The 26871-nt window shown below is 39.3% G+C and overlaps 1 protein-coding gene across 4 annotated transcripts in view; it reads right to left on the bottom strand.

Annotated features, from left to right (window-relative positions):
• DPP6 (dipeptidyl peptidase like 6) overlaps nt 1-26871 on the bottom strand; it is a 560172-nt gene that overhangs the window by 87115 nt on the left and 446186 nt on the right. For all 4 annotated transcript variants that reach the window (XM_051611181.1, XM_051611183.1, XM_051611180.1 and 1 more), the window contains exons 7-8: nt 19393-19474; nt 1362-1482 (exon numbers count right to left, since the gene is read on the bottom strand). In XM_051611181.1, coding sequence (XP_051467141.1) covers nt 1362-1482; nt 19393-19474 — 203 coding nt within the window. The remainder of the gene's footprint in view (nt 1-1361; nt 1483-19392; nt 19475-26871) is intronic.

The raw sequence follows: 26871 nt of genomic DNA, 5'->3' as shown, positions 1-26871 counted from the left end.
CAGCAACCAATTAATTAAAAAAGAAACAGTAAAGAAAATTGCATTTTGTAATTTTTCAGTCGCTCCTCTGGTTACAAAGTGCTCCACAAGGAGGAGATTAACTTGCAAATATTCTGTGGTTAGAGTGTGAACACACATTTCAATATCAAAGGAAATACTGCTATAAGATTTTCCAATCATGTTTTTGATGAGCTTGTACACCAATTTATGGGACAAGCTTCTCTGACAGCAGAAAATTAAATAATCTATTTTAATTTCCTCATTTTAGAGTCCAACAGTCCCAGCTTAGCTGTGATATAGAGTAATTTAAGGAGTGCTTCATATTTTTATGCCAATTAATGGTGAATGGCATTTTGCAACCTATTTTGTTCCATTAAGCCTCAAGAAAACTGAGAGCAGCCAGCAGGGTGCAGTTAATAGATGTATGTGGACAATTCTTTCTGTAGACTTAAGAAAAGCTTGGGACTGTGCTGGGACCTGCAAGAGGAAGCGTGATTTTAAAGGGAAACTGTGTCAAAAAAAAAGACACTGCCAGGTCACAAAACTAGGATTCTTGTTAAAATAAACTACTGGCAGCATTAGCTAGCAACAAGAAGGGGAATGAAGGTTGGGTACATGTGATATAAAAATACACGCATGTGTTATTTAAATATATTTTAATTCTGATAAAGTATTATCCTAAGAGCCTATAACATCCCCCAAAAGATCTGGGGATAGCTGGGATCACTTCCTAAGCTGCTGAGCAGGTGAGATTATTTTGCAAGCAGCTGTTCACAGACACCCAAAAGACCATTTGCCAGCTGAAAGGACCAAAGTGAATCAGTGCTCCAGCAATGACTCTTTACCCCATCAGGCCAATTTTCAAGGGGAAGAAGCCAATTACTGTGAGGACCTGTTGATTTTTAGAAAATATTTAGGTAGCAAGATCTGGGCATCTTCCAGGGCCCACCTAGTGCTGTGCAAAACAACCAATCAAGAAAAATCATTTAATCGCTTCGTCCTTTAAAATAATCCCCCTTTTCCCTCCACATTTCTGCCCTTTTTGTGATTTGAGAACTGGCACGTCTATGAGTGATTGCAGGTGCCATTAAATAATGAAGCAGTTCTGTTCATTAAAACTTGGTGATTTATTACCTTTGGACTAAGAGAAAGAAAACCAGCCTGAAAACAGAATTCTTACATCATTTCACATTATTTCCAGTCCAGCATTTCAGACAACTGTTAGAATAGCAGATTTTTCAGCTCTGTGGTCCACCAGTCTCAAGAAATGCAATCCTGAATGTCTAATTCCAGCCAGTCCTGTAAATCTAGAGTGTAACTTAAACTCATAACTAACTGTTGCCCTAAATGTCACGTCCTACCTTCGTACAGCCAGTCGCTGAGCCCATTGAAAATAACACCTTCCTTTCCTGTGGAGACCACTCGGATGGCTTGTTTCCCCACATGGGCACAGTAATAGATGTTATTCTCAAAGATAAATATCTGATTTGAAGGGAAAAAGAAAAAGAGAAAAGCATTAAGCAGTGGCTCCAGCATAGAATGTTGCATTTTGCTTTTATAATAATTGGCAGTACAAAATCACATGTCACATTGTTATAGTCTTTTGTCAAAAAAGGATTTCCACAGCTTGCTTCCAATACCATCAACTAACAGAAAGATGCTAATTTAACACAACCTGAAGCCCTGGTTCTTTGAGACAAGCTTTATTTTTCTCACTCCTGTCTTCATTTCAGAAATTGAACAGAGCAGTTAGAGGGCATGAAATGAAGAATGCCAGTGCTCAAGGTTTTGAAAAAGTAGTCTGGGACACAGTAGCTGTTTGCAGAGCTGATGTTGATGTTATGTGCTGATTGAACTGGCTACTGGAAATGGCTTTGTGCCTTCTTCCATCTGCTCCTGCTTCCTTAAACAACAGCTGGCACCTCATTAAATAAATTTGAATCCAGTTTTTAATGCAGATTCAACAAGACAACATGTGCTATTGAATAATAGCCAGTCTATGTGACTGCAGGACATTGGCCAGCAAAGCACAAGAACATTGATGTTCTGGCTGGGGAGCAGGTGCACATGCTCCAAAGACCCAAAGGGGTGTGCTAGACCTCCTGCCCTGCCCTGCCCTGTCCCCAGCTCATCTTCCTACAGGAACCAGGGTGGGTGGGACAAAGGCATCCATGGGCTCTTACCTCCCTGCCAGCATGGATGCAGCTGCCATAACCCCCTGCCCATCTTTGGAAACCTCTCCTATCCTGCTGCAAAAATCTAGTGGAATCAGGTTGCTGAACGATTACATGATCAAAATGTGATGGGACCTTGCAGCTCCTTGGGAGGGCAAGGGCAGGCCCACACCAAGGATTGCCACTGGGGACCTGAGCCTGCCTCTGCAAACCCCTGTTCACACAGCTGGTGCTGTTTTGGTGAAGAATTTATAAATATAAAATTCTTACCAATCATAAAAATTTCAATTCAGCATTGTCAGGAAAGGAGCCTAATGTAAGACTCTCAATAAACCTCCTGGTTTGTTTTTTTAAAAAAAGCTAATTTAATGCAAGTCATTAGATATACTGCTATGAGAATGTTTTTCAGAATCAGGCTGTTATTTAGATGTTTAAGATCTGATCAGCAAGCAAAACTTTAGCCAGCCATTTAAAAAAATATTGTACTATGCCACCAGTCTTCATCATCTGGTTAAATGCTTTGTCCTGTCATCAATGACACAGATACACTCCTGACCCTCCTCGCCCCAAAGTGAACTGCATCTTGCTCAAAGTAGTGCTCTTGTATTAAAAATATTTTTAAACTCCATTCAGACTACAAAGATGTATTGAACAGGGTATCAAAAAGCCATTTAGACTGAAAGACAAACTCTTAATGTAATATAGTAGACATTTACAGATGGGTTTTTATACACTCGAAGATAGTGGAATAAACATCAGGCATCTTTATGACAATACTAGGATGCAATTTCTCATGTTACACTCCTGAAAAGACAGAATTGGGAAAAAAGATTTGCTTTCAGCTTCTGTTTCACATCCTATTACAGCATGTGTTGCACCTAAAGATGAGCTGGAAAGATTCCAGAAGAAAGTATAGATCCTAATTTAATTTTGGCAGCAGTTGCAGCAAGTTTACCTAAAGGTACAAAGTCTGTCTGAAACAGGAGCTTGCTTTTATTCCTTTTAAACTAAGAAAAGCTGCATCCAATTAATATTTTTGAAAGCAAAAAAATATGTTATGAAAGATACTACATTTTTTTTTGGTATCTTGATTTTTAGTAAGCAGAGGAGCCATTAGTAAGTAGATGAGGGATGCCAAGAATTCTATGTGTTAGCTAATTTGTTATGGGATGGTTGTTGAAGCTTATATGTAAATAAAAATCAGGAAGACTAAGCACAATAAGATACTTTGGACCCAAATACCTCTGTGTCGAAGAGCCTAATGTGAAGGGGATGCTTGGGTGGGGGCTCTTCTGCAACAGGCACACAATCAAGTGGAGTTATTTAAGCCACACAACCCTTGCCCAAATCCTCCCAGCAAATGAAGGTTTTGCAATATTTTGTACTGTATTAAATTTTAAATTAATTTACAGGAAAAATAAAGAAGGTGACTTGACAACCTGTTCCTGCCTTTCTCTTTGCAAAACATTGCAGTGTTTTCTGTCTTCAACTGGTTTGTCTTTCAAAGCTTCATTGCACTAACCAGGCTGCATGAGGTACCCAGTAGCTGCAATGGAAAAATAATATAGTGCTCTGACTTGAAACCCTCTCTCATATAATTCAGAATGAAACTGCAGCACCTCATAGAGAATTTAAAATTATCCTCCTAACCACAGTGCCTTGTACCCTAAAAACGTCAACCATAATCAAGATAAAAGATAACTGAAGCAGCACAAGGAAGATTTCTGTGTCATGTATCTTATAAATTAAGAAAAAGCTTTTGAACTTCTGTTATTCATCAAAAATAAATGTCTTTGGATTACTTCAGATTCTGGGTTAGAAATGTATTAGATGATATTAAGAAATACCTATATGTTTGGGTTTTTTTATTGTTTTGCTTTTATGACATCAAAGCAATGTGTTCTATCAAATTACCACAATCCTTTCAGTTAATTAGATAATAAGAATTTTTAATAAAGAAAAATGATGTAAAAATCACTCTCACATTATTTTCTGCTTGCTTTACACAGCAGTTCTAGACTAATGTAGAACAACAGAAGGGGTCAAGCTCAGCTTTATGCGTCTCTGTACAGGAAGGAGATAAAGACCAGATCCAAACTTTTTGGTGCCTTCTCTTTTGGTGTGTATATTTCAGCAAGACTTTATCCTTGCAATATATATTCCTTTTATTATGGATGGCACCTGAGGTCCAACATTGAGCACAACTAATGGTGTGGAAAATAAACATGTGCTACATCAGGAAGAAAAGGCCATGGAATCCCATGTCTGTTTTCATCATGATACATTCAACACAGAGGAAAGAGAAGATACTCTGAAAGAAATAAGAATGGAAACATCCACGCATAGATTGAAGAGACTGAAATTGCCAACTCTATAGAACAAACATGGAAGGCCTAAAAGCTCTATAAAAATGAGGAAAAGGATGTTTTTACACTTTCATTTCTCCAAAACAGTAGGGAAATCAATGAAACACAGAAGAAAGCTGTTTAAAAATGAATACCAATATTTTCCCTAAAGAAATCAGAATGAAAGCATAGAACTTCCTTGCTATTGGATGTAACAGAAGACAAGAATTTCATTCTCTTCCTGATAAATGTTATAACAGATGCTCAAAAGATGAAATACTTAACAAAGATAACTGGAATGTCTATGGGACTAAGAGAAAGTTTTTGGTATTTTCAATGCACTCACTTAATCCCAGGATAATAGAACTCAATGAGGATTTTGCTGTTGGCTTTACGTGGCTCAGGATGTCACCTGCAACTTTCAGCATAAAATATAACCCCTTTAGCCTCAGGTATCAACAGACCACTAACTCAAGGGGGATGGGAAGAAATCCCTGCCTGTGTGCAACTTGTATTAGAACTGATTACTTTAAACCATTTGACATCCTTGAGTGGCACAACTAATATTGAAGAAAAAATACTAGACTGATTGGACCACAAGCGTGAGACAGGGGGAACTTTAAGTCAAAGATTAAATATTTATCCAGAAAGGGGAATTTATACAGCAAGGTAAATGTTTAAACAAACAAAAAAGAAACTTAATTCACTTAAAGCATACAAGAGCCTTAACAACACTGATTGGTTTAAGGAGGATTAATTTAAAATATTTTTGCAACTGCTTAAGGGCTTCTGAAATAATGTTCTCTACCAAACTGACCCAGGGTGGTATTAAGTAATTATGCTGCAGTAATTAAAATAATGGTACTTTAAAATTGATTAATTTATGGACTTTTTCAGAAATCTAATGAAAATAACTTCTTTAAGACCATTGCAAAAGTCACAATAATTATTTTGAGCAGATGAATACTATACCTGCTTGTGCAGTTGTTCAACTCACTTTCCTTCCTGCTAAAGAGGTGAGTGAAGGTCCTATTTCTTCACAGAGCAAGAGAAAATAAATTCCTGAACATTAATCTGCATTTTTACAGCTTCTATTTATTTTCCAGCTGTAGTCTGGTATTCTAAGTTTATGTTCTCTTTACCCCATCATTTTAACATGTAGAACTTGTCAAATGAATGAGCGACATCACTCAGATTTAGCATCTCCAAGCATAAAGCTAATGCCTGAATGCTTATTACTTTAAATTATTAGCACATTGTAGAACTCTGAATGTTTCCTACACATTAGAAGGCAGCCTTCCACACTGGAAGGCCAGCCCACGGGATTTAACTAGGAGGGAGAAGTTAACATGAAAAGATAGGTCATTTAACATTAAGAGCTGGTTCAACAAGAACTGGACTTGATGTGTAGACAGGCACAAAATCTTGCCTTGACCCTGTTTTAAATTCTAAATCAGTCCAAACTTCCTTGGAGGCTGAAAAAAATCAGTCACAAAATGGAAGACTCAGTGAGTGGAGAAATTTAACTACAAATCAACATGTTACTCTCATTTCATCCAGAAAAACGTACTACAGTTTGTTTGGTTTTTTTTTCTGTTTTTAATGTTAAAGCCTTCTTTTATTTTCCTCTCCCTGGGTAGAAGTCTGCTCTAATGCTGGCAAACCAGTTTACCTGAGGGCATATTCTGCAGAATGAACAAAACAACAGAATCGTTTTATAATTCTGTGCATCTCTCAGAAGTGCTTGTATTTATTTTGCAGAATCAGTTACAAATATCTCTATAAAGGTAATTGTCCAGGGACTTCACGGTTGAAGGTGCTGAACAAATGCACAGAAAAGACAGTCCCTACCCCAACAGCATTTCATTTTAATGGACAGAGAAGTACTGCTGTCCCCATTCAACACCTGAAAAAAAAATGAGAAATAGGGACCCCAAAGTTAAAACTCAGTTGCACAAACATGGGGACCTAGAGTCATTTTTAGCCCATTCATGTGTCTAAAAGATGTGGCAGACAGGACATATAGGAAACCTCTGCTCTTACAGAGTAGCATCTAGAGGCCACATACATATAGCACTCTCCAGCTGAGGTGCTCTAAGAAACAATGTTTAAGCAGCAAATCCTATTTTAAATGTCACACAGGAAGACTGGCAAAACCATGAATGAAACTTGAGTAGCTTGAGCTCTATTCTGATGCTTTAACCACAAAATCTTCCTTACTGCAATTATTTCACATTAGGTAGACTACTGTAAGCTTGTGAAGACCAGGAGAGAAGAGACCCAAAATGTGCATTATCCTGCCACGAACCACATATCTAGCTGATCTGTTTATCAGCAGAATCATGGTCAGATTCAACATGATATTTACTTGAACTCATACTTCCTTCTGCAAAGGCAGAGCTATGGCTGTAAAATCCCTTTTACTGAATAAGAAAGAAACACAGTTGCTGCATGTATCCTGCTCTCTACATCTCCTACTGCACACTGCCAATGTCTGAAAGCCTCAGGAAAATGCACAAGTTTAGCCTCCCAATATGTCCAAGAAGTGGAAAAGAATTACCTCTTTATTTCTATGCTCTTTCTTACAGTCACAGCATGTAACCAGGGTTTGGAAATGTCAGATCATGAACACAAATAGTTTTAAGCACCATCAAGCTCTTCTTGGAAACACACAAAGAAAGACCTCCTCTCTCTCCTCCACTTCTAGTGCTCTCCAATGCTATCTAAATACATTGGAGAGAGCTTTCTCAAGCCAGTTTTGTCTTTCTATTGTCATATGAATTCTGGAAGCTGAGGACTGTGAAAATGAAAAACTGCAAAGAGAGAAAGATGCCCTGCTCTCTTCTCCAAGTTGAAACTTTCCTTCACTATGCAGAATTAGCACGCTCATCCTGGTCCATGCAGCATCTTGAAGCAGATATGATACTTGTGTTTTCACTTTGGGATATCAAGGAAAGGTCTTGGTATTTTGCAGTTATCATTCTTACATCGACTGCAGCAGAAAAATAGATGTTCAATTAAAAATCAGTTCTAAAGCTTGTTGCTGATTGACTATGCATTTTTTAATGAATATTCTGTGAATTTCTTCTTTTGAACCTCATGAAAAGCAAACTTTGATGTTCAAATAGCTTCCATTAATGTGCTCTGTCATGAGTGTTGTTCTTAATGCATATGACATGATTACGCCAACTCTTATCAGTTTTTCAAAAAAAAGTAATAAAACCATAAACTGCTCCTCACCAGTGAGCTTACATAATAAGGCATGATATTTTAATTAGGCTTTTCTTGTTACCATTTAAATATCGCTTGATAGCAGGTGGGAAAAAAGAAGACAAAAAACGTCAAAATATTTTCATTCTCCCCATCAAATGGTTCGTGTTCATAATTTGGGAAAGAAGACAGATAACTATGATGGAGGACTGAGATAAAGATTTTTTAAATCAACTTTTTGTCTTTACAAAACCAAAATGCCATTATTAAAACCAGTGATCGACCAATGAAACTCTTCCACATGATCAAGACATTGCAGAGAATCACATCTTGAAAAAATACTGGCAGAAAAGGCTACACTTTCAGGCTTTCACACCAGGATTTATCTTTGCTTTAATTCAAAGTAAGAAGCTAACTCCTTACCAAGCCAAGGATTTAGAAGATATGGCAGTTTCTGAAGGCACACAACAAATAGATAAGGCTTACTTTAATTCAAATTTACACTACCCAAAAACGGGCAAAGGTGGCACTTAGACTAAAGTGAGGACTACTACACCAGTTTTCAAATGATTCTGTAGGAAGCCTGCACACACCATGAGGTGGTGAAGTTCAGGATCGTGAGAAGAACTTAGGAAATCTGACTTTGACTTGTTCTGGGTCTTGCTTGGAAGAAACCCATGGCATAGAGCCCTGGAGAGAAAAGGGGTCCAGGAAAGTTACTAGATTTTTAAGGATCACATCTTCCAAGCTTAAGAACAGTCCATCCCAATGTGTACAGAACAAAGCAAAGGAGGCAGGAAGCCTGTGTGGATGAGTACGTTGCCCCTGACACAACTCAAACATTAGAGGGGAGTATAAAAGAGGTAGAGACAAGTGACCTGGGAGGAAAATAGAGACATTGTCTGGTTGTGCATGGATGGGGTTAGGAAAACCAAAGCTTTTCTGGAATTGAATTCAGTGAGAGGAAAGAAGGGCAATAAGAATGGCTTGTATAGGTATTTCAGCAGCAAAAGAAAGTCTAGTGAAAATACAGGTCTGCTGCAAGTAATAATATTGAGCTGTTAAGCATGTTCTATAAAGCTCATGTATTGCAATTCCTTGTTAGAAACAGTAAAGATTTTTCTAAGATGACCATTCTTACTAAATCACCCTTGTGGTGTGTCTACAGGATTCAGAAAGGTCTGGAGACCTTTTATCGAAGAAATGTTAAGATTCCCTTTGGAAAGCAGAAGAGATTGTAGGATCTTGTGGGTTTTAAGGTCTTTAGAGGCATTTCGAGACCGGCAAAACTGATACATGAGATAAAGTCCCATATAATGGACTATATGAGTAATTACTGAATTCTATGATCTGGAGACACATGCCCAACTTCTTTGCTTTTTAAATTAGGCACAGACACGATTTTTTTCTTGCTTTGGCCAGCTTGAGTCCTTAAGTGCATTAATATTATTCTCAAGTTTCTACAAGCTTCTCTACATTTTTGACATTGCATCATCACAAACACATTGCATTTCCATTTGTATTCTGTGAGTAGCCTAATCCACAAGACATACAGATTCTAATCACACTTAGAATCTGCCAGAGTCCACCCAAATAAGCAATTATCATGATGCTGGAGACTTAAAAATACATGTTTCAAGAAAAATACACTGTTCTATTTTCTGTTCTTCAGGCAAGAAAAGAGGGTTTATTTCATCTCAACAAAGAGAAACATATCTGCTTGGATTTTCTTGCCCTGGATTATAATGGGGTTATTTAAATTTATAACTGCCTTGGTGTATTTAAGAATGTATCAGTAAATGTACCATTTAGTATGGAAGTCTGATTCTGCTTTTAAGTTCTGCTTGATGGATTATCTTGTATTCTGTAACCTAATATCACTGATGGTTATGTAGGGCATCCCTATAAATTAGATTATTTAATGTAAGATGATACAGAGTTTCATTTTAAATATTTTATTGTATTACAGGATGAGTATCTGCCAAGGGAGAGCACAGAGGTTACTTGTCAGCATAAAAAGACTGGCATCTGGGATTCAGGGTTCCTTGAGGAACACATCTGACCTCGGACAGTGAGCTAGTCAGCGTAATATTCCTCTTTAATACAGTGTTTATTAATACAAACCATCAACATCTATTCCAGCAGCTGAAGAGCAGAGCTAGCAGAATTGTTCCTGAAGGTTTCTCACAGCTCTGTAAAATGGCAGTTTCTGGGGAAGGAGAGACCGCCACCACAAATGAAGTTGAGCTGCTCCACAGGCCCTTTGATGGCACTGCTGAGTCCTGCTCATGGCATCCTAACATCTGTCACTGAAACACAGACTCACCAATAATTGCTGCTATCTATGAAAAAGGTAACTATTTGCATGGCACAGAGTAGCAGCTCTAAAAGAACAGCACTTCTGATAAGCACTTCTTTCAATGGACATCATCTATCAACCAGGGTTTTCTAAGATGCCAGAAACCCGTATGCACATACTTGCAGCTGTTAGAACTCCAAAGTTAAAAAAATGCCCATAACAAAAGTTACATGTTCAATATCCACACAGCACAATTGAAATTAAAGTAATATCAACATTTTAAATCTCTGTAATAGGGAATTACTTTCAGTGGAGCCAACCCTACACTAGAGTGTTGCACTGTTAGGAACTGTGCACTTCATGCAGCTGCAGGAGCATATGATGAAACGTGGAAATGTATAAAGGAAGAGAAGTGCAGATATGAATCACTCTAAGCTAGCAAGTCCATGGATACTTGCATACCATGCATTTCTTGTCGTTCCCATAATGCAGAGTGTGAAGATCTGCAATATTTAATATAGTAATTCTGTAAGTCCACTGTAGGGGAGGAATCTATTGCCATCTTCATGCTGTAACTTCACCAGAAAACAAGGTGAGGTGTATGAAGTCACAGAGGAAGCCTATGGCAGTGTCTCACCTCCAGGGGTGATGCCTTAAACACTACATCATCCCATGTCTCATATTTAGATGCAAAAGCAGTAATTTGTTCTTTGATTTATTGGTAAAGCTTCTACAAGAAATAATACATTTCATTTTTTCCTCTGAAATCTTTCCAGCCCACGTAAACAGCAACATCTAATTTACAATATAATCGCCTACATCTTCTTTCAGGAATAGTTATTGTAGCATCTTCAGTTATCTTAAATATCTTGCTCTTCTGCCACCGATGAAAACACAGTACCAAGAATACTGAGATGGGAAAGGACAAAACCATTCTCGGCAGAACTCATAACAGTGACTGTGCCAAAGCTTCCCTTTAGTGAGGACCAAACACATCAAGCCCATTGGTGCCAAAGGAAATGACAAGGATGTGCAAAAAAAAAATATAGGACACTATTGCCACTGTTATCAAAGAGCAGAGCATCAAAGGAAAAAAAACCACAAAACAACAAACAAAAAATATTTTTACAGTGGATGGAATTATTTGAATAAAATGTGGGGAGAGGGGAAGGGGAATCCACAACCATAGTAACCTATCCAGGTATTCAGTGTGCATGTCACATGTCTTACTGGGGTTTCCTTAAAGAATTCATATCCTTACACTGGAAAAGGGGATGAAGGAGAGGCAGGATATAATTATTCTGAAACTCTTGTTTTCCCAGAATGCAGGGATCATGTAAAAACTGTCTGAATATCCCTCACCATGCTTAAACAGGGCTTATATAGACATTAGGAAAGAGTGGGGGGGATGCTTTCCTTCCTTGCAACTAGCAAGATAATCAAGGCAGAATAATTACATACAGCAGACCACAGTTAAATATTGATTCAGATGTCACTGCAAAACAAAAAGGAGAAAGAACAGCAGGTTGAAAATAATGATGTAAAAATCTATGGAATAATGGTGGAGACAAACAGACCTACAGCAATTAGACACACAGCAGTTCAAAAGCTCTGCTGGATTAAGAAGAACAGCCAATGATTCAGTACCTCCTGTGAAAATAGTCATCCTCTCTTGATATCTATGCAGCCCTTCTGCCTGGAACTAAGCTGGCATGACAGGCACAAATTCAGGCAAGGAAAAACCTGCTCATCAGAGAAGTCACTCCAGTTTAGTTCCAGGTGTCATCACTTAACCAGTGTTTTGTATCTAGACAGGTTCTCACCTCGTGCAGCAGGATCTATCATTCAAATGTTTTAGATATGAATTACAATAATTCTCTAACTTGCATTGCACTTTTTAGAGAGTAATATCTATGAGAATAAGCTGTGTACCAGCTATGGCTGGGGACTATTGTTTGGGGACAAATTTTTTAGCAGGGCCTGTACTGATAGGACAGGGGGTAACATCAAAGTTGGAAAAGACTTTCAAGATCATCAAGTCCAACCATCCACCCTACAACCCCTAACCACTAACCCATCTCCAGAAACACCACGTCCACCCATTTTTTTAACACCTCCAGGAATGGTGCCTCCACCACCTCCCTGGGCAGCCTGTTCCAATGCCTCACCACTCTTGCTGTGAAGAATTTTTTCCTAATATCCAATCTGAACCTCCCTGGCACAACTTGACCCCATTTCCTCTTGTCCTGTCGCTGGTCACTAGGGAGAAGAGGCCAATACCCAACTCACCACAACCTCATTTCAGGTAGTTGTAGAGAGCAATGAGGTCTCCCCTCAGCCTCCTCTTCTCCAGGCTGAACAGCCCCAGCTCCCTCAGCCTCTCCTCATAAGACCTGTTCTCCAAACCCTTCATCAGCCTAGCTGCCCTTCTCTGCACCCTCTCCAGCACCTCCATGTCCTTCCTATACTGTGCTGCCCAAAACTGCACCCAGTGCTTGAGGTGCAGCCTCACCAAGGCCGAGTAGAGGGGCAGGATCACCTCCCTGGTCTTGCTGGCCACACTATTCCTTATGCAGGCCAGGATGGTGTTGAACTTCTTGGCCACCTGGGCACACTGCTGGCTCATGTTCAACTGGCTGTCAGTCAGCATCCCCAGGTCTCTGCTGAGCAGCTCACCAGCCACTGCCCCCCAAGCCTGTAGCACTGCTGGGGGTTGTTGTGGCCGAGGTGCAGGACCTGACATTTGGCCTTGTTGGAACTCATGCCATTGGCTTCTGCCCATTGATCAGGCCTGTCCAGATCCTTCTGCTCAGCCTTCCTACCCTCAAGGAGATCGACACTCCCACTCACCTTAGTGTCATCTGCAAACTCACTGAGGGTGCACTCTATCCCCTCATCCAAATCATCAACAAACATGCTAAACAGGAGCAGCCCCAGCACTGAGCCCTGGGGAACACCACTCGAGACTGGCTGCCAACTGGATTTAACTCCATTGACCACAGCTCTTTGGATCCAGCCACCCAACCAGTTTTTTATCCAGCAAAGCGTGTGCACCTCCAAGCCATGAGCAGCCAACTTTCCTAGGAGAATGCTGTGGGAAACCGTGTCAAAGTAAAGGTAGACAACGTCCACAGGCCCTCCCTCATCCAATAAGCAGGTCACCCTGTCACAGAAGGAGATGAGGTTATTCAAACAGGACCTGCTCTTCATGAGCCCATGCTGACTGGGCCTGATCACCTGGTTGTTCTGCATGTACTGCATAACCGTACTCAGCCTGATCTGCTGCACTCTACCAAATGCACTCTACCTTGTCATCATTATAGTCTAGTTCCAAACATTCATAACAATTCCTAACACATGGGGCCACCCCACATGAAAAAGGGAAGGTTTAGACTAGATATTAGGAAGAAATGTTTTACAATGAGGGTAGTGAAACACAGAACATGCTGCCCAGAGAGGTGGTAGACGCCCTATCCATGGAAACATTCAAGGTCAAGTTGTATGGGGCTCTGAGTAACCTGATCTAGTTGAAGTTGTTCCTGCTTATTGCAGGGGGGTTGCACTAGATGACCTTTAAAGGCCCCTTCCAACCCAAACCATTCTATGATTCTATGACACTAAGCTGTTTACCTGCATTAGCATTCATTGTTTGAGGGCACCTGCAAACCTCTAACATGGTAGGAGCTGAAAGACTTAGGCCTTTTTTTCCTGGCATTTGCATTTCACTGAAATAGAGATTTCTTAACAAAACTTCTGCACCTGCTGTGAAACCTAACTTCTATTACTTTAGAACCATACACTTGATTGCTGCATGAACTACAAGAATAAGAGGTAGTTCCTGCTCCAGAAAAGTTAACACTGGAAAAGGTTCATTGACTATGAAAGCAGGAGAAACCCATTTTGACCTGTTTGTGGGACTGCAGTAAGTGCAATGCCATGCAAAACTGTCAGCAAATCTTATCCTCTTCCTGTATATTTTGGTACTTTAAAGAAACAGTAGAAGCAATAAAAGACTTACTGGCCAGGAGAACCTCAAAAAATGTTTCTCTTTGCTGAAGAATATATATACTCTGACTTATGAGAGAGATTTTTTTTTTTAATTAAAACTGCTGCCACTGAAATTATGCAGAACTGCTTCACCCAGCATCTGATGTGTCACTGTTATCATCAGTATCTGTCAGGGCTGTTACAGACTCTGATTTAAAAAAAAAAAAAAAAAAAATTAAAAAAAGGAAAATAGTAGCAGAGCAGAAGTTCTTCTGCTTTTGAAATTGGAGTTTATCAACTCCCGTGAACTGCATTTTAGTGCTGCCAATGCAGGCAAATATTCTCTGCCTGTTATTAGAGCAGTCCCAGTGCTTCCTCCTTCCTTTTAGAAACAGGGCTCACATACAGACCTAGCTTGTCCTCAAAGCAAGTATTTTGAGCCTAGATGTGACCATTTTGTGATAATTTAGATAAAGGCATCCTGAAAAATTCAGATTTTCTGGATTCCTTGTGCACTTCATCTACTGACATGAACTAGACAGTCTCGGTTCTGAAGGGAAAAAGGGTTCCTCTTGCCACGCTGCCAAGCAAACCAGCAAAGGAACCTCTCCACACTGTACTTATATATACATATTTACATATTTTAATAAAAAAGAGGCCTGTCAGCTGCACACATTTTTTGAAAACTGAATTCAGGGTGATAGCAAGTATTCACCTTTGCACAGGGGCAAATGTACCATGGGAACTTCATGTAAGTCCTCTGCACGTGGGCAGAACCTCGCTCTAAAAGATGTAACTTGATGAAACTGGTAAAATATTCCAATAAGATCAATTAAAAGAAGCTTTTTCATGGCAGAATTGGATCTCCAAATGTGGGTAGCTGGTGAGTCATAAATGGCAAGAACATAAAAAGAGAGGAAATCTCAGGGGTGAAGACTTTTACAAAGATAACCATACAGAGAATAGGGCAAATCACAACCTAACACTTCATTGCAATCCTATAATGCAACCAAGACTCTCATATTGTTAGAAAGTAACAAACAAACTGTTTGAGGATAATACAGACCACTCACTGAAAACCACCAAGCATCATGCTGAAAGCCAGTGGGCTGTTGCCATCAAAAACTAAGGGGGACTGGGCTGCCAGTAGCACCACGGAAAGGATGGATTTTTTTTCGTAGACATTTTACACGGTCATTTACACCCAGATAAACTGAGCATGAGATAGTGCTATTTCAATCTTACAGTGTTTTTCATCCATTGTACAAAGGCTTAAATGATGGCTCATGTCATAGGACAAATGAGAGGAATCAGCCCTTTAATAAAAGCCACATTTAGAAAATGTGTTCCTTCTTGCACCGAAATTAGTGGCTCTTTCTACTCACTCAGGTGCTTGTATTGGTAAGGGCTCAATTCTTCTAACAGCTTTGAAAGACTTATTTTGTTAAGTCTTTGTCTGAGGTCTGAGAAAGGCTGCAGCATTTTTCTGAAGTACCAGAAGTGAGGGAGGGTTTGTTTTTTTTTTTGCATTCTGATCTCCTGATACAGATTTTCTCAGATCCAGTATCTGCCATCATTTATACAGCTCTGCTGGCATGAATGGCATTCTGCAGGCTAGTAAGAAGTCAAGAACCATGCTCTGAGGAGTTCATCATCTAAAAATTGGCATGTAATTTAATGAGTAAGGACAAAGGAAAACAAGATAAATAGAAAATTGCTCCTGGGAATGTTCCACTGTTTGTTTTTAATCACAAAGAATGCAACTCATTCAGGCTGCTTCTGTTTCAGATTTCTTTCTTTTTTGAATTATTAGACAGGCAAGAGAGAAAGAGGTCAGACACAGCGACCAAAAGTTCCCCTAGGAAGGATGAAATAGAAGCTACAAAGGGAAAAAAAATATTTCAGAACCAAGCCCTCTTACTCTCCTGCCCTGCCTCTCTTTTGTGTTGCCAAAGAAAAGCAAACCAGGAGATTTCAAGGGGAAATTTTTTCATTTCCTGAAAGCTGGAATATCTTCAAGGTGACACAAAACTTACCCACCCTTTGCTCCCACCTCTCCTGGGAGATGAAGCATGAAGCTGGGTTGCAGGCTGTGCACAGAAAGGTGCTACTGTGAGCAGCACTGGCACATGCTCGGTATCTCTGAGCAGCTGTAGGACCAGCCACAAGCACTCCCACATGGGTTGGTCCCTGTGACCACCTAGAACCAGGGGAGCTGACACACAATTCCCAGCATGTCATTCCTTTCCATCTCACTTGATATTTTTTCCCTCCTTCTCCTACAACATAACCCAGCCTACACTTATCAAAGACATTGACACTCTGAAGTCTAAATAGACTTTAATTTTTCTCTGCTTCTTTGCACTTGATGCTCTTCCCACAGAAGAAGACACAAATTTCACTGGCAATTATATTCTGAATAACTCAATTAGTCCTGAAATACAGACCACTGAGCATTGTATATTTTCTCTATCTCATTTATAATGCTTATAGATGTCTTTTAAAAACCCTTTTTTCCTCTAGCAGTTCTCTGCTGATCATTAGCTATAAATAGATTATGTTGATGCATATAAAAGCCTGCTTATTTTATAAATTACAGCTATAATTTTATTTTAAAGAAAAAGAGCAAAAAGGCATATCTGTTAGAGACATGCAAGAAAACACTTAAACTACCAGTGTGTTTCTCCTCACATACCCTGATTCCACATGCAAGAACAGTACTGTGTTCAGTTTTGGGTGCCACAGGACAGAGTAGGACATCACGGTGCTGTAGTGGGTACAGAGAAGGGCAGTGAAGCTGGTGAAGGGTCCTGACAATAAGTGTTATGAGGAGTGGCTGAGGGAGCAGGGACTATTAAGTCTGTGGAGAAGAAGGCTGAGGGGGGACCTTATTGCTCTCTACAACTACCTGAAAGGAGGCTGTAGAGAGGCAAGTGCCAGTCTCGTCTCCCAAGTAACAAGCGACAGGACGAGAGGAAACGGTTTCAAGTTGTGCCAGGGGAGGTTTAGGCTGGATATTAGGAAAAATTTATTCACAGAAAGGGTTGTCAAGCACTGGAACAGGCTGCCCAGGGAAGTGGTGGAGTCACCATCCCTAGATGTATTTAAAAGTTATGTAGATATGGTGATTAGGCACATGGTTTAGCAGTGGACTTGGTAAAGTTAGGTTAATGGTTGGGCTTGATGACCTGGAAGGTCTTTTCCAACCTAACCAATTATATAATTCTACTACAGGGAATACAGCTGAATTATAGGCCAACAGATTTACCCATCTGGAAGCCAAAAAAAAACCCCAACAACCAAACCAAATAACAAAAAACCCATAGAGAACAAATGCCCTATTTCAGGATATTTTCAAGATTCATATGGAATTAAATAGTAACAGGAATATTTGAAATTACTTTTAAAAAGTCTGCCACATGTCCCACAAAAGGGACATGTACTAATCTTAATGTCTTAGGGAATTCCTAGGGAATTAAGTTTTCACTGTATATTTCTTAATAAAAAATGGTAGCAAGTGGTATCAATTATTTCAGTATCGAAATATAAAGCTGGGAATAAAGAAGACTTTTATTTTCCTGGACTGGATATACTGTTCTATTGCATAAATAATTTGCCCATTTTATAAGAATATTTTTCCTTTCTGCATAGCTACATTCCTTTGATAGAGAAGGCAATAGAGGATGTAAATTGGTCATCTTGACTTTGGTATCATAAAAAGTTAAATCTTCTTTCTAAGTGCACCCATTCAGCTTGATAAAACTGACATGAACATGAATCAATAACATGCTGGAACTCAAGGTGCTAAAGGCACTCAAGTTCACAACAAAACTATATAAAAGAAAGGAAGATTCACTTGTGAAATGGAGAAAATTACTAATGCAACTCAAAGATAGTTTTCATTTAGCAGATGTAGCTTTCACTATACGTTGTGAAGCTCAGCTTGTTAGACTTAAACCAAATAGAGCTAATGAACGGTGAATAAAAATCTGGTGTTCAGTTTTTGCTTTCTTTGCCATGTCCTAAAGGTGGTCTCTCATTCTGAACATGAAGTGTTATCAACTGATTGTATATTGTCACCAGTTGGCCTGAAGCCTGATGAAGAGATCACATTGGTTCTCACCTAATGAAGATAGAAGAGTTTGGTCATGATCAGATCCCAGTCTCTGTGAACTGGCACAAATTGCTCAGCAGTGACCTGCTGGGCAGTGGATTACAGAATTTGAAAGAGCACGTTAGAGGATGAAGGTGGAGCATGTACATGTGTGTAGTGAAAAAACATGAGCTCCCCAGATCTCATTTGGTGTAGAAGCAAAGGCTGATGCATCTCCACTCTTATCAGATTTGAGGTTGATGACTCCCCCAAACCTGATTTTCCCGATGGAGCAGAGGGAGGAGAGACTTCCCTGTTCCTGTATCTGTTGTTTCCTCCAACCTGATTTTCAGACTGGCATGTCTCCTATTGCTATTTTTTAAATCACAAAATCTGAAAACAATCTAGTTAAGGACACAGGCAAAAAATCCCCAAGAAAGGACTGGGGACAGGAGACATGTGCTAGATTTTCTTTGATAATGAGCTTCTAAAGCTCATTTCTTGGTACAAAAATTCCGTATCAAAAAAAAGAAGATGCCACTTTTGCTTTTCTTGTTACAGGAGAAAGAGAGTGTTTGGAATATGCAAAACCTTAATATTGGATTTGCACCAGGAAACGAAGCCAGGGGATCTGGCCAGGAAATATATGCTCTGAAAAATGGGCAAATCCAAGATGGCAGTGGCTGAGGGACAGAACACTGGAGATTTCAGGATTGTTTTAGGATGAAAGACTCCATGAAAAACAATGAATCCCTGACAAGTGTTTTTTGTGGTTGTTTTGTTGGTGTTTTTTTTTTTTAAGCCAGCTCTGAAAACTTTCCAGAATACATTTCTACTTTTGTCTATTTTGCAAACAAGTAGAGGGCAAGTTTTGGGCAACTCCATTCTAGAGAGCTGCATTCTCCAAACAGAGCTGCTACTATTCAAATACCTCTAGTGCCAAGTTTGCAATTCTGAAGATGGCCTTGTGAAGCAATGATATGCTAATTAAATCATACTGTCTATATGTCTATAATCTGTCCTGTGTCCAACACTGGGAGAAGCAGGTGCATCTCCTCAAAGAGCTCCCACAAAATGTTCTTTCCCTGCATTTTCTGACACAATTACTTTGCAGTAAACATACATATTTGGAAATGTTATAAATAAATTAATGATAAAACAATCCTCATAAAGATGTTAGAATCTACCACATAGGCTTCAATAAACTAATCAATAAAGAATAATTCTTTCTTTATTTCCAAACATTAGCACCACGGTAAGTTGCACACTTGTTCTTTCTCTTACCAACTGTTGCCCTTTTGGACCCCAACCAGCATATTGAAGCTTTGCATTGCTGACCTCAGGGGGATACAAATTCTGGGGATCCCTGCAAAAAAGAGAAAAATAAGATTTCAGTTTCAGAAATATCCTTATTTAAGCTGGTGCAGACTTTCTTTGGAAATCTATCATGACCTCATAAGGCATTTTTCAGTTGGAATACTCTAATATTTAGTGTCAGATTTAAATAGATTTTTTTTCCTAAGGTAAGCACTACTAGCAAGCATTGGTAATATCAAGTATTTAACTGACAATTTCTGTTTCTTATTAATACAAAGTTAAACACATTTGTTCCACTGATGACTTGCCTAAGCATTAAGAATTAGTCAAGGGGTAGCAAACAAAGTAATTGTATTTATCAACACTGATGATGTCCACAAAGGATTAATAATAATTTTTTATTATTATTATTATTATACTGTCACAACCCCCCCATAGTTTTATCTTCTTTGCCCAATGGCTTTTCTGCCTAATATTTTTCCTTTAAACATTACAGCAGAAAAGTTCAGCAACTAATAGGCAGCCTGGCTTCGAAGGGAAAAGCTCCCATTATTACCAAGTATCTATTTGTTTTAATAAATAAAATCAAAATGCTTTTCTTGTTCATTCATCCATTACTTTCATTTTGTAGCAGAACAAATGCAATACAGAAAAAGGAGGATTTCTTGGTAAATGTCAGAGCAGCATAATGTAACTTTATAGCAGCACAGACAACATTGTCTTGACTGTATTTATACTCAGCACAAATAATTACATTACATATTCTGAAGTTATATTGCTACAACTCTGTGTATAGTGATATTCTACAAATAAGAACACTAATAAAGCCTGTATACAGTATATCTCATTAGCTGAGCTCAAATGGTTTTAAAAAGAGTATTATCATCCCTGGCCTACAGATAGGAATTTGAAGGCACTGCACTTCTCCTGTGAAGACAGGCTGAGAAAGCTGGGATTGTTCAGCCTGGAGAGAAGAAGGCTCCAGGGAGACCTTATAGTGACCTTCCAATACATGAAGAGGACCTACAGGAAAGCTGGGGAGGGACTGTTTACAAGCATGCGTAGCTATAGGATGAGGGGCAGAGGTCTTAAACTAGAGCAGGGTAGATTTACATGAGACATTAGGAAGAAGTTCTTTACAATGAGGGTGGTGAAGCACTGGAACAGGTTGCTCAGAGAGGTGGTGGAGGCCCCATCCCTGGAAACATTCAAGGTCAGGCTTGACCAGGCTCGGAGCAATTCAAATTCTATTGATCTATTCTATCTGATCTATTCACAAAGGTCCCTGTACACTGTGGGGGAGGCTGGACTAGATGATCCTTCAAGGTCCCTTCCAAGCCCAGACACTGTGATTCTATGACAACCAGAGAAAAGAGCTAAAGCCTGCCCAGTCTTTAAACAAAAGCCCTTCTCTTGTACAGAGTTTATGTCTTTATTAAAGGCAATGTTTTCCAGACCATATTTTCAAAACAGAACAAATCTGAATGCAATAATTAGACACTAACCGAATTATTTTTATTGTCTGTTTTGTGACCTAGTGTTGTACCATAGTTACACTCTGGTTCTGTCCTCTCAGGCCAGAATACCCTTGGCTGCACAATCCCACTGCACTGGAGCTGCTGTAGCATCTCCAAACACAGCAGCAAGAGGAATGTTTAGAATTTTATTTTGTGCAGTCTTTCCAATGTGAAAAAAAAACACACCTGACTTTTCCTGTGAGCTCCTGTTCAAAGGCCACCTAAAATCAAGGCAGACCCAAGATGAGGACACTGATGCCAATGGTTTCCCCCTTCCATAACTCCTGCAGTTGCAACAGCAACTTCAGCTCTCTTGCTAGGAGGCTGCAAACCATAATCCATCATCAGTGATTATAAACCATAATCCATAATGTCTGCAGGACCTCTGGGAAGTGGTCTGTGGAGCAGATCACAATTAAAATGCTAAAGATTAAATTTTGATGCAGAAAGGATCCATTAGAAATGTGGAGGGGCAAGAAGGGATTGCTGAGCACTGACCCTTCAAGTCTGAAGGGTGCCCAGATAGCTTTTGGCTCTATAGGCAAAGCGTCACCCACAACTCCTGCTGGTGGAGTAAAATGATGTTTTTTCTTCTCCTGGTTTTTAACCAGACGGTGTCTTTTTGGGTAGTCTAAAGTAATTTTTGTAAGGTATGAATAAGAGAACACATAAAGTTCATAATGAACTCCTACAAATAGAATAGAATCCTAGAATTATCCTGGTTGGAAAGGACCTTGAAGATCACCAAGTCCAACCATAACCTAAATCCCCCTACTACAACCTAATCTACCCATTCAGAGCTTAAATCATGTCGCCACACACTATACCTATATTTCTTTTAAACAATTCCAGGGATGGTGATTCCACCACCTCCTTGGGCAGCCTGTTCCAGTGTCCATTCACTCTTTTGGTAAATAATTTTTTTCTAATATCAAGTCAAAAACTCCCCTGATGCAACTTCAAGCCATTTCCTCTTGTCCTGTCATTGTTCACTTGAGAGAAGAGGCCACCTCCCTACAACCTCCTTTCAGGTAGTTGTAGGGACCAAAATAGCAGTAACAAAATTCTAATTCCAGTAAGAAAAGCCCTACAGCTTCTTCTGGATCTTTTCATGCTTTTATGCATTAGCTACTTGAGTTTCAAGTCAGCTATTCCTGTTAAGACTCAGTCTCTTTGGTTGGCTATCTTGATTATCTGAACAGAGAGTAACCTCTGAGTGGAGCAGGAAGAGAGAAAAACACTAAATCAAAACCTTTAATGGGAGAAAAAAAATGTACTTCACTATTTGTCAAACCAGCTATCTAGTTCTATTTTTTTACTCATGGTGAGAAGAGGAGCAAGATATTGCAAATAGCAGGGGAAATATCACCCCTATGTAAACACATTATACAAATTGTACAAATTCAACCCTGTTAAGCTTCAGATAATGCAGGTGGAGTTAAGGGACAGACACAGCAATTAGAGCCAATAACTCAGACCAGAGCTCAAACAAGTCCTGTCAGTTCTGTTCACTGCATCATCTCTTAGAAGAGGAAAGCTCTAAGCAGTGAGAATGCTGCATAACCCAACTTTGGTAGGTGATAAGGTAGGAGGAAAAACACTACGTTCCATCTACCAGCACAAATCTCTGCTGCAGACAAAAAAAAAGCAAAGTAATTTTCTCTTTCTCCGGTATGGCTGTGGGAAAATAGAATTACATCTCCTGAATTGCTTCTCAAGTTGTTAAAAATGGCTGGGAGACGTCTTTTTGTAGCAAATCTTGTTTGTTTGCCCTGAAACCTTCTGAAAAATACGTGGCTAGAAAGGCTGACTGGTGGATTTGCATATTGTGTGGAGGTGCCTGATTTACAAACTTAAGTTACCACAAACTGCCTCTGTACTGAGCAGGTGACAGGATACACATCTGGGTTGTGATGCAGACCACTGAAGGTAGGAGGCAGCCAGGCATCCATCCTCATCCTGTGAGCTATTTTTTTCTACCACAGGCTATGAAAGAAGTCTGAGATCATAGTTTCCCCCAACCCAGACACACCTGAGAGATGGATATTTTCTTCTTGATAGATATTGGCTTGTTTCTCACCTCTTCTGAACAGAATCCTCTTCCCCAGAGTATCAACATTCCCTCCCTCATCTGCAGAAAACTTCCACGTCATGTGCAAGGGGATTGAGAGGACATCCCTCCTTGCCAAGCCTGATCTAGCAGGCTTCAGAGAAGCTGAGGGAATGATCTGTGGATGGGCTGAATTAGCAGTGGCCAAGGAACACCAGGCTGTCAGCATGAAGGTGGCATGGAAATGGATTTCACCTAAGTCTGAATCCTACCAGAAAAGACCAGATTCCCACATGGCTACCTGGGCTACCCTGGGCACATGGTCTGCAGTGGAATAACCATGGACTACCTCCCTGGCAGCCCCAAGCAACCTCTTTACAAGTCCATCACCTATAGAAAGAGGAGGAAGAGTATCTACACAGCTGCTCCAGGTGGGATGGCCACAACCCTCTCCCACTCTCCCCAGGGAAGCTCCTAGTGATCAAACTGAAAGCCCATCTGGAGAGCAGCTATCAAACACATTTCCAATCATCTCATACTATTCTGGACCTTTAGTTCCTCTTGGAAAGAATCCCCTAAGGGAGTCAGACCAATGCACACCTATATCCCAGGAGCACTTGTCCATTATCCAAGTGCTTCCATAAATGGGATCTCATGCTGTTCAGCTCTTTCTGAGAGGTGTGTTACTGCTGATAAGATATAGTCCTCCATAGCTACACCCTTGCTTCACCTCCAAAACTGTCTGCTTGAAATTCTATATTTTTTCTCAACTCAATATTATGGGTCATCTCAGCCTCTCCAAAGAGCCACTGCTCCTCATAGATCCTCAGAATTAGGCCTTGGTTGGATCTGAGCCTTCCCCATGTGAGCTCATTTGTGCAGGATGCTGGCTTGGAAATGGGCAATTCCAGGCAGCCCCTCTTATTGGTTTGCACCAAGGACTAGGTTCATTGCATCCTCACACCCTTTTCATGACTTCCTTAAGGAAAAAATCCTTAATCTTCATTTCCAGCCTAAGCAATGGAAAGGCTTTGCTAAAGTACTTCTGTTTTTTCTTTCACCTCTTAAAATGATTGATTTTAAAGCTCAGGAAAGAAGGGAATAATAATGTTTTAGGCCAGACAGAAGATGGAGCAGGTGCTGTATAAATTCTTTCACATTAAGATGACATTGTCTGGAGCCGAGATTGTTAAATTGTGCCAGACACAGGCATGATTTCAGCACATTGTTCAAAAAAACATTACTGATATGGTAAATTGTGAAATTTGCTCATTTAGATGATGCTTCCTGCCAAAAAGTCTCCCCTCAATATTTCCAAAAAGGGAAAATTCCTGAGTGCAATTAGTGTGCTGTTGGCTAAATCATTTTTGCTTGTAATTCAGATCAGAACATCTATGTAGAATAAAACAAATTAATTAAATCTAGCAAGTTGCCTGGTTTTGAACTTAAAAATACCATGACTAATGAGGAAGTAGTTTTAAAGAGAGCATATTTTGCTTTGTTGAAATTTTTACAACTATGTCTTCTCAATTCTGACATTTTCTCCTCTTCTAAAGAAGACCAATTTCCCTCAGAGTCTTGATGGCACTGAGTCTCCCTCCGAGCTCAAACATGACAAACCATTCTGTAATAAGATCTTCAAAAGCAACTTTAAAAAAACCCAGAAATTTTCCACTGTAATTGAGGGAGAGTTTCCTTTTCTTTAAAAAAAAGAATGTTTTACAACGCTAGACTGAAAAAGTCTGAAACTGATAAAAGCAGTCAAATCTGGGGAACTGTACAGGCTGTTCTTCTAGGGCCTGCTTTAATAACTTTTAATTTTAATTTTAAATTCAGAACAATAGGATTTCTATGGAAATTCTTTGTATATGCTGCCAATGTGAGCAAAAAAGCAACCATTTGCACCAGAGGCTGTGCGGACATGTCCATCCTCTAAACAAATAACTAAAACTAGGTATATGACCTGGAGTGAGTTCTTAAGGACAATTTTGAAGCGCCTTGCTTAACCATGCCATCATTTTGGAAAGGATAGAAAGTCCATAAAGATTTAAGTAGCATATGCAAACAAGATGAGAAGTAAAGACAGTTAAAAAACAAGTGTGCAGAAGGAATAAATATCTCCTCTTGTTACTTGCATCAAGACAACAATGAATATTTTGAAAGACAATAGCCCTAAGCACATCATCTCACAGTATTTTAACACTTTTCTGTTGTTAAATACAAAAAACTGTCTATCTAAACTAAGTATCTCAGCACCAGAACTTCGTGTCTGCTTCTAATAGCATAAAATCAGACAGTGGCTTAGACAAATTTCTAAAAAAAGAAATATTAACCACCATGTCAAGAAGGTATCTGGAAGGGCTACGAAGAACCAGAAACTTGAAAATATTTAAATGCTTTTGATGCATGATGAGAAAAAAGTGCATGGGTGAAAATTTGCTAAAAGAAAAAAACAGCAGGTAAAACATGTTCATAAATACAAAGAACCAAAGATAAGGACTTGGACAAAGAGGAAAAGTTTTCCAAGAAGAAGGAATGCCATTTCTTGAGGAGTGAAAACATATTCTTAAACAATTCAATGACTAGTTTACTTCAGTATTCACCAAGGAGAAGACAGGTGCCATCAAGAAAATTGCTGCCCAGGAGATGCACAGCCCTGCAGAGACTTGCATTGAGATAGAATAAAATGTGATACAAATGGGAATCAAAGACTTGCCAAACAGATAATCAAGGAATCATGCTGTCAGAAAATGCAAGTAAAACAATTCCCCTAGAATTCTAATAAAAGTGCTTAAATACATGGTGAAGGTTCTTCCATTCATCTAGGCTTGTCTGCGACACACATACACATAGTTTCCTTACAGCACTTTTCAGTGAACAAAAGTAGAAGGAAGTAATAAAAGCAACTTGAACTTATTTATTTCAGGTACAGGTACATATCAAATAATTCAGTTGTTCTTAAAAACAACTGTGCTCACCAGTCATTTCCACCAAGATGAATTCTATGGATTTAAAGCATAAAAAACAAAAAGAAAGGGAATTTAAAACATATGTCCCTAATTTGGCAATCCATTCAGATTCAAGCTAACAAGATGTCTTTTTGATTATGGTTTGCCTGTGCCTGTAAAAACATCCCTCAATCTAATATTTGGTACTGGGCCTGTAAAATCTTGCACAATACTAATACCAGTTTAAAATCAACCACTTGTCAGAAAAGGAGCCACCAACTTTTATTGGGAATGAAGTAAAATGACAGGCTTGCCTTTCCAGTGAAGGTCTACAAAAACTGATTTCAAAATGCAGAGGAGACTGGTAAATGCGTAGGAGTCATGGTAACACTGGCTGGAGGACTGCAAGCTTTTGATCAAAATCTCTAGGTTTGCCTGAGTAAGCAAACAGTGGAAATGATTCTTAGATACCAGTAGCTTTACTTTTAAAATGATGACATTATCACGTTTCTCATGTGACCCCTCTAAATCACAGACGACAGAGTGAATTTTTTATTGCATTTTTAAAAAGAACTTTTGTTCCTGGAGTCATATTTTGTCTTCTAAAGAGACAATGTGAGGTGATAGCATTCAGGTGATAAACACAACCACTTAAAAGTAATTTTTTCTTACTCATGTAATTTTCTCTTATTCTATAGAGGTTTCTCTGCCAGCTCTGATCTCAGAACTGCTCAAGGCACAAGGTAAGGAAGTGGATTTCAAGTCTATTTATCTACAACAGAAGCATGGAAAATTTGAATGCTATTAAGAAGACTAGTCAGAATTGCAGCTACCCAAAGACCAGCTATTGAAAATACAGGCAAAAAACCCCCACATGCTGAAGAGAAACAACCCAATGAGCACTGAGATATTGAAGAATGAACTGGGAAGA

This window comes from Apus apus, chromosome 2 (genome assembly GCF_020740795.1).
Source record: "Apus apus isolate bApuApu2 chromosome 2, bApuApu2.pri.cur, whole genome shotgun sequence".
Lineage (NCBI taxonomy): Eukaryota > Metazoa > Chordata > Aves > Apodiformes > Apodidae > Apus > Apus apus.
The sequence above is the reverse complement of the archived record's forward strand: the minus strand, read 5'-3'. Positions and strand labels throughout refer to the sequence as shown.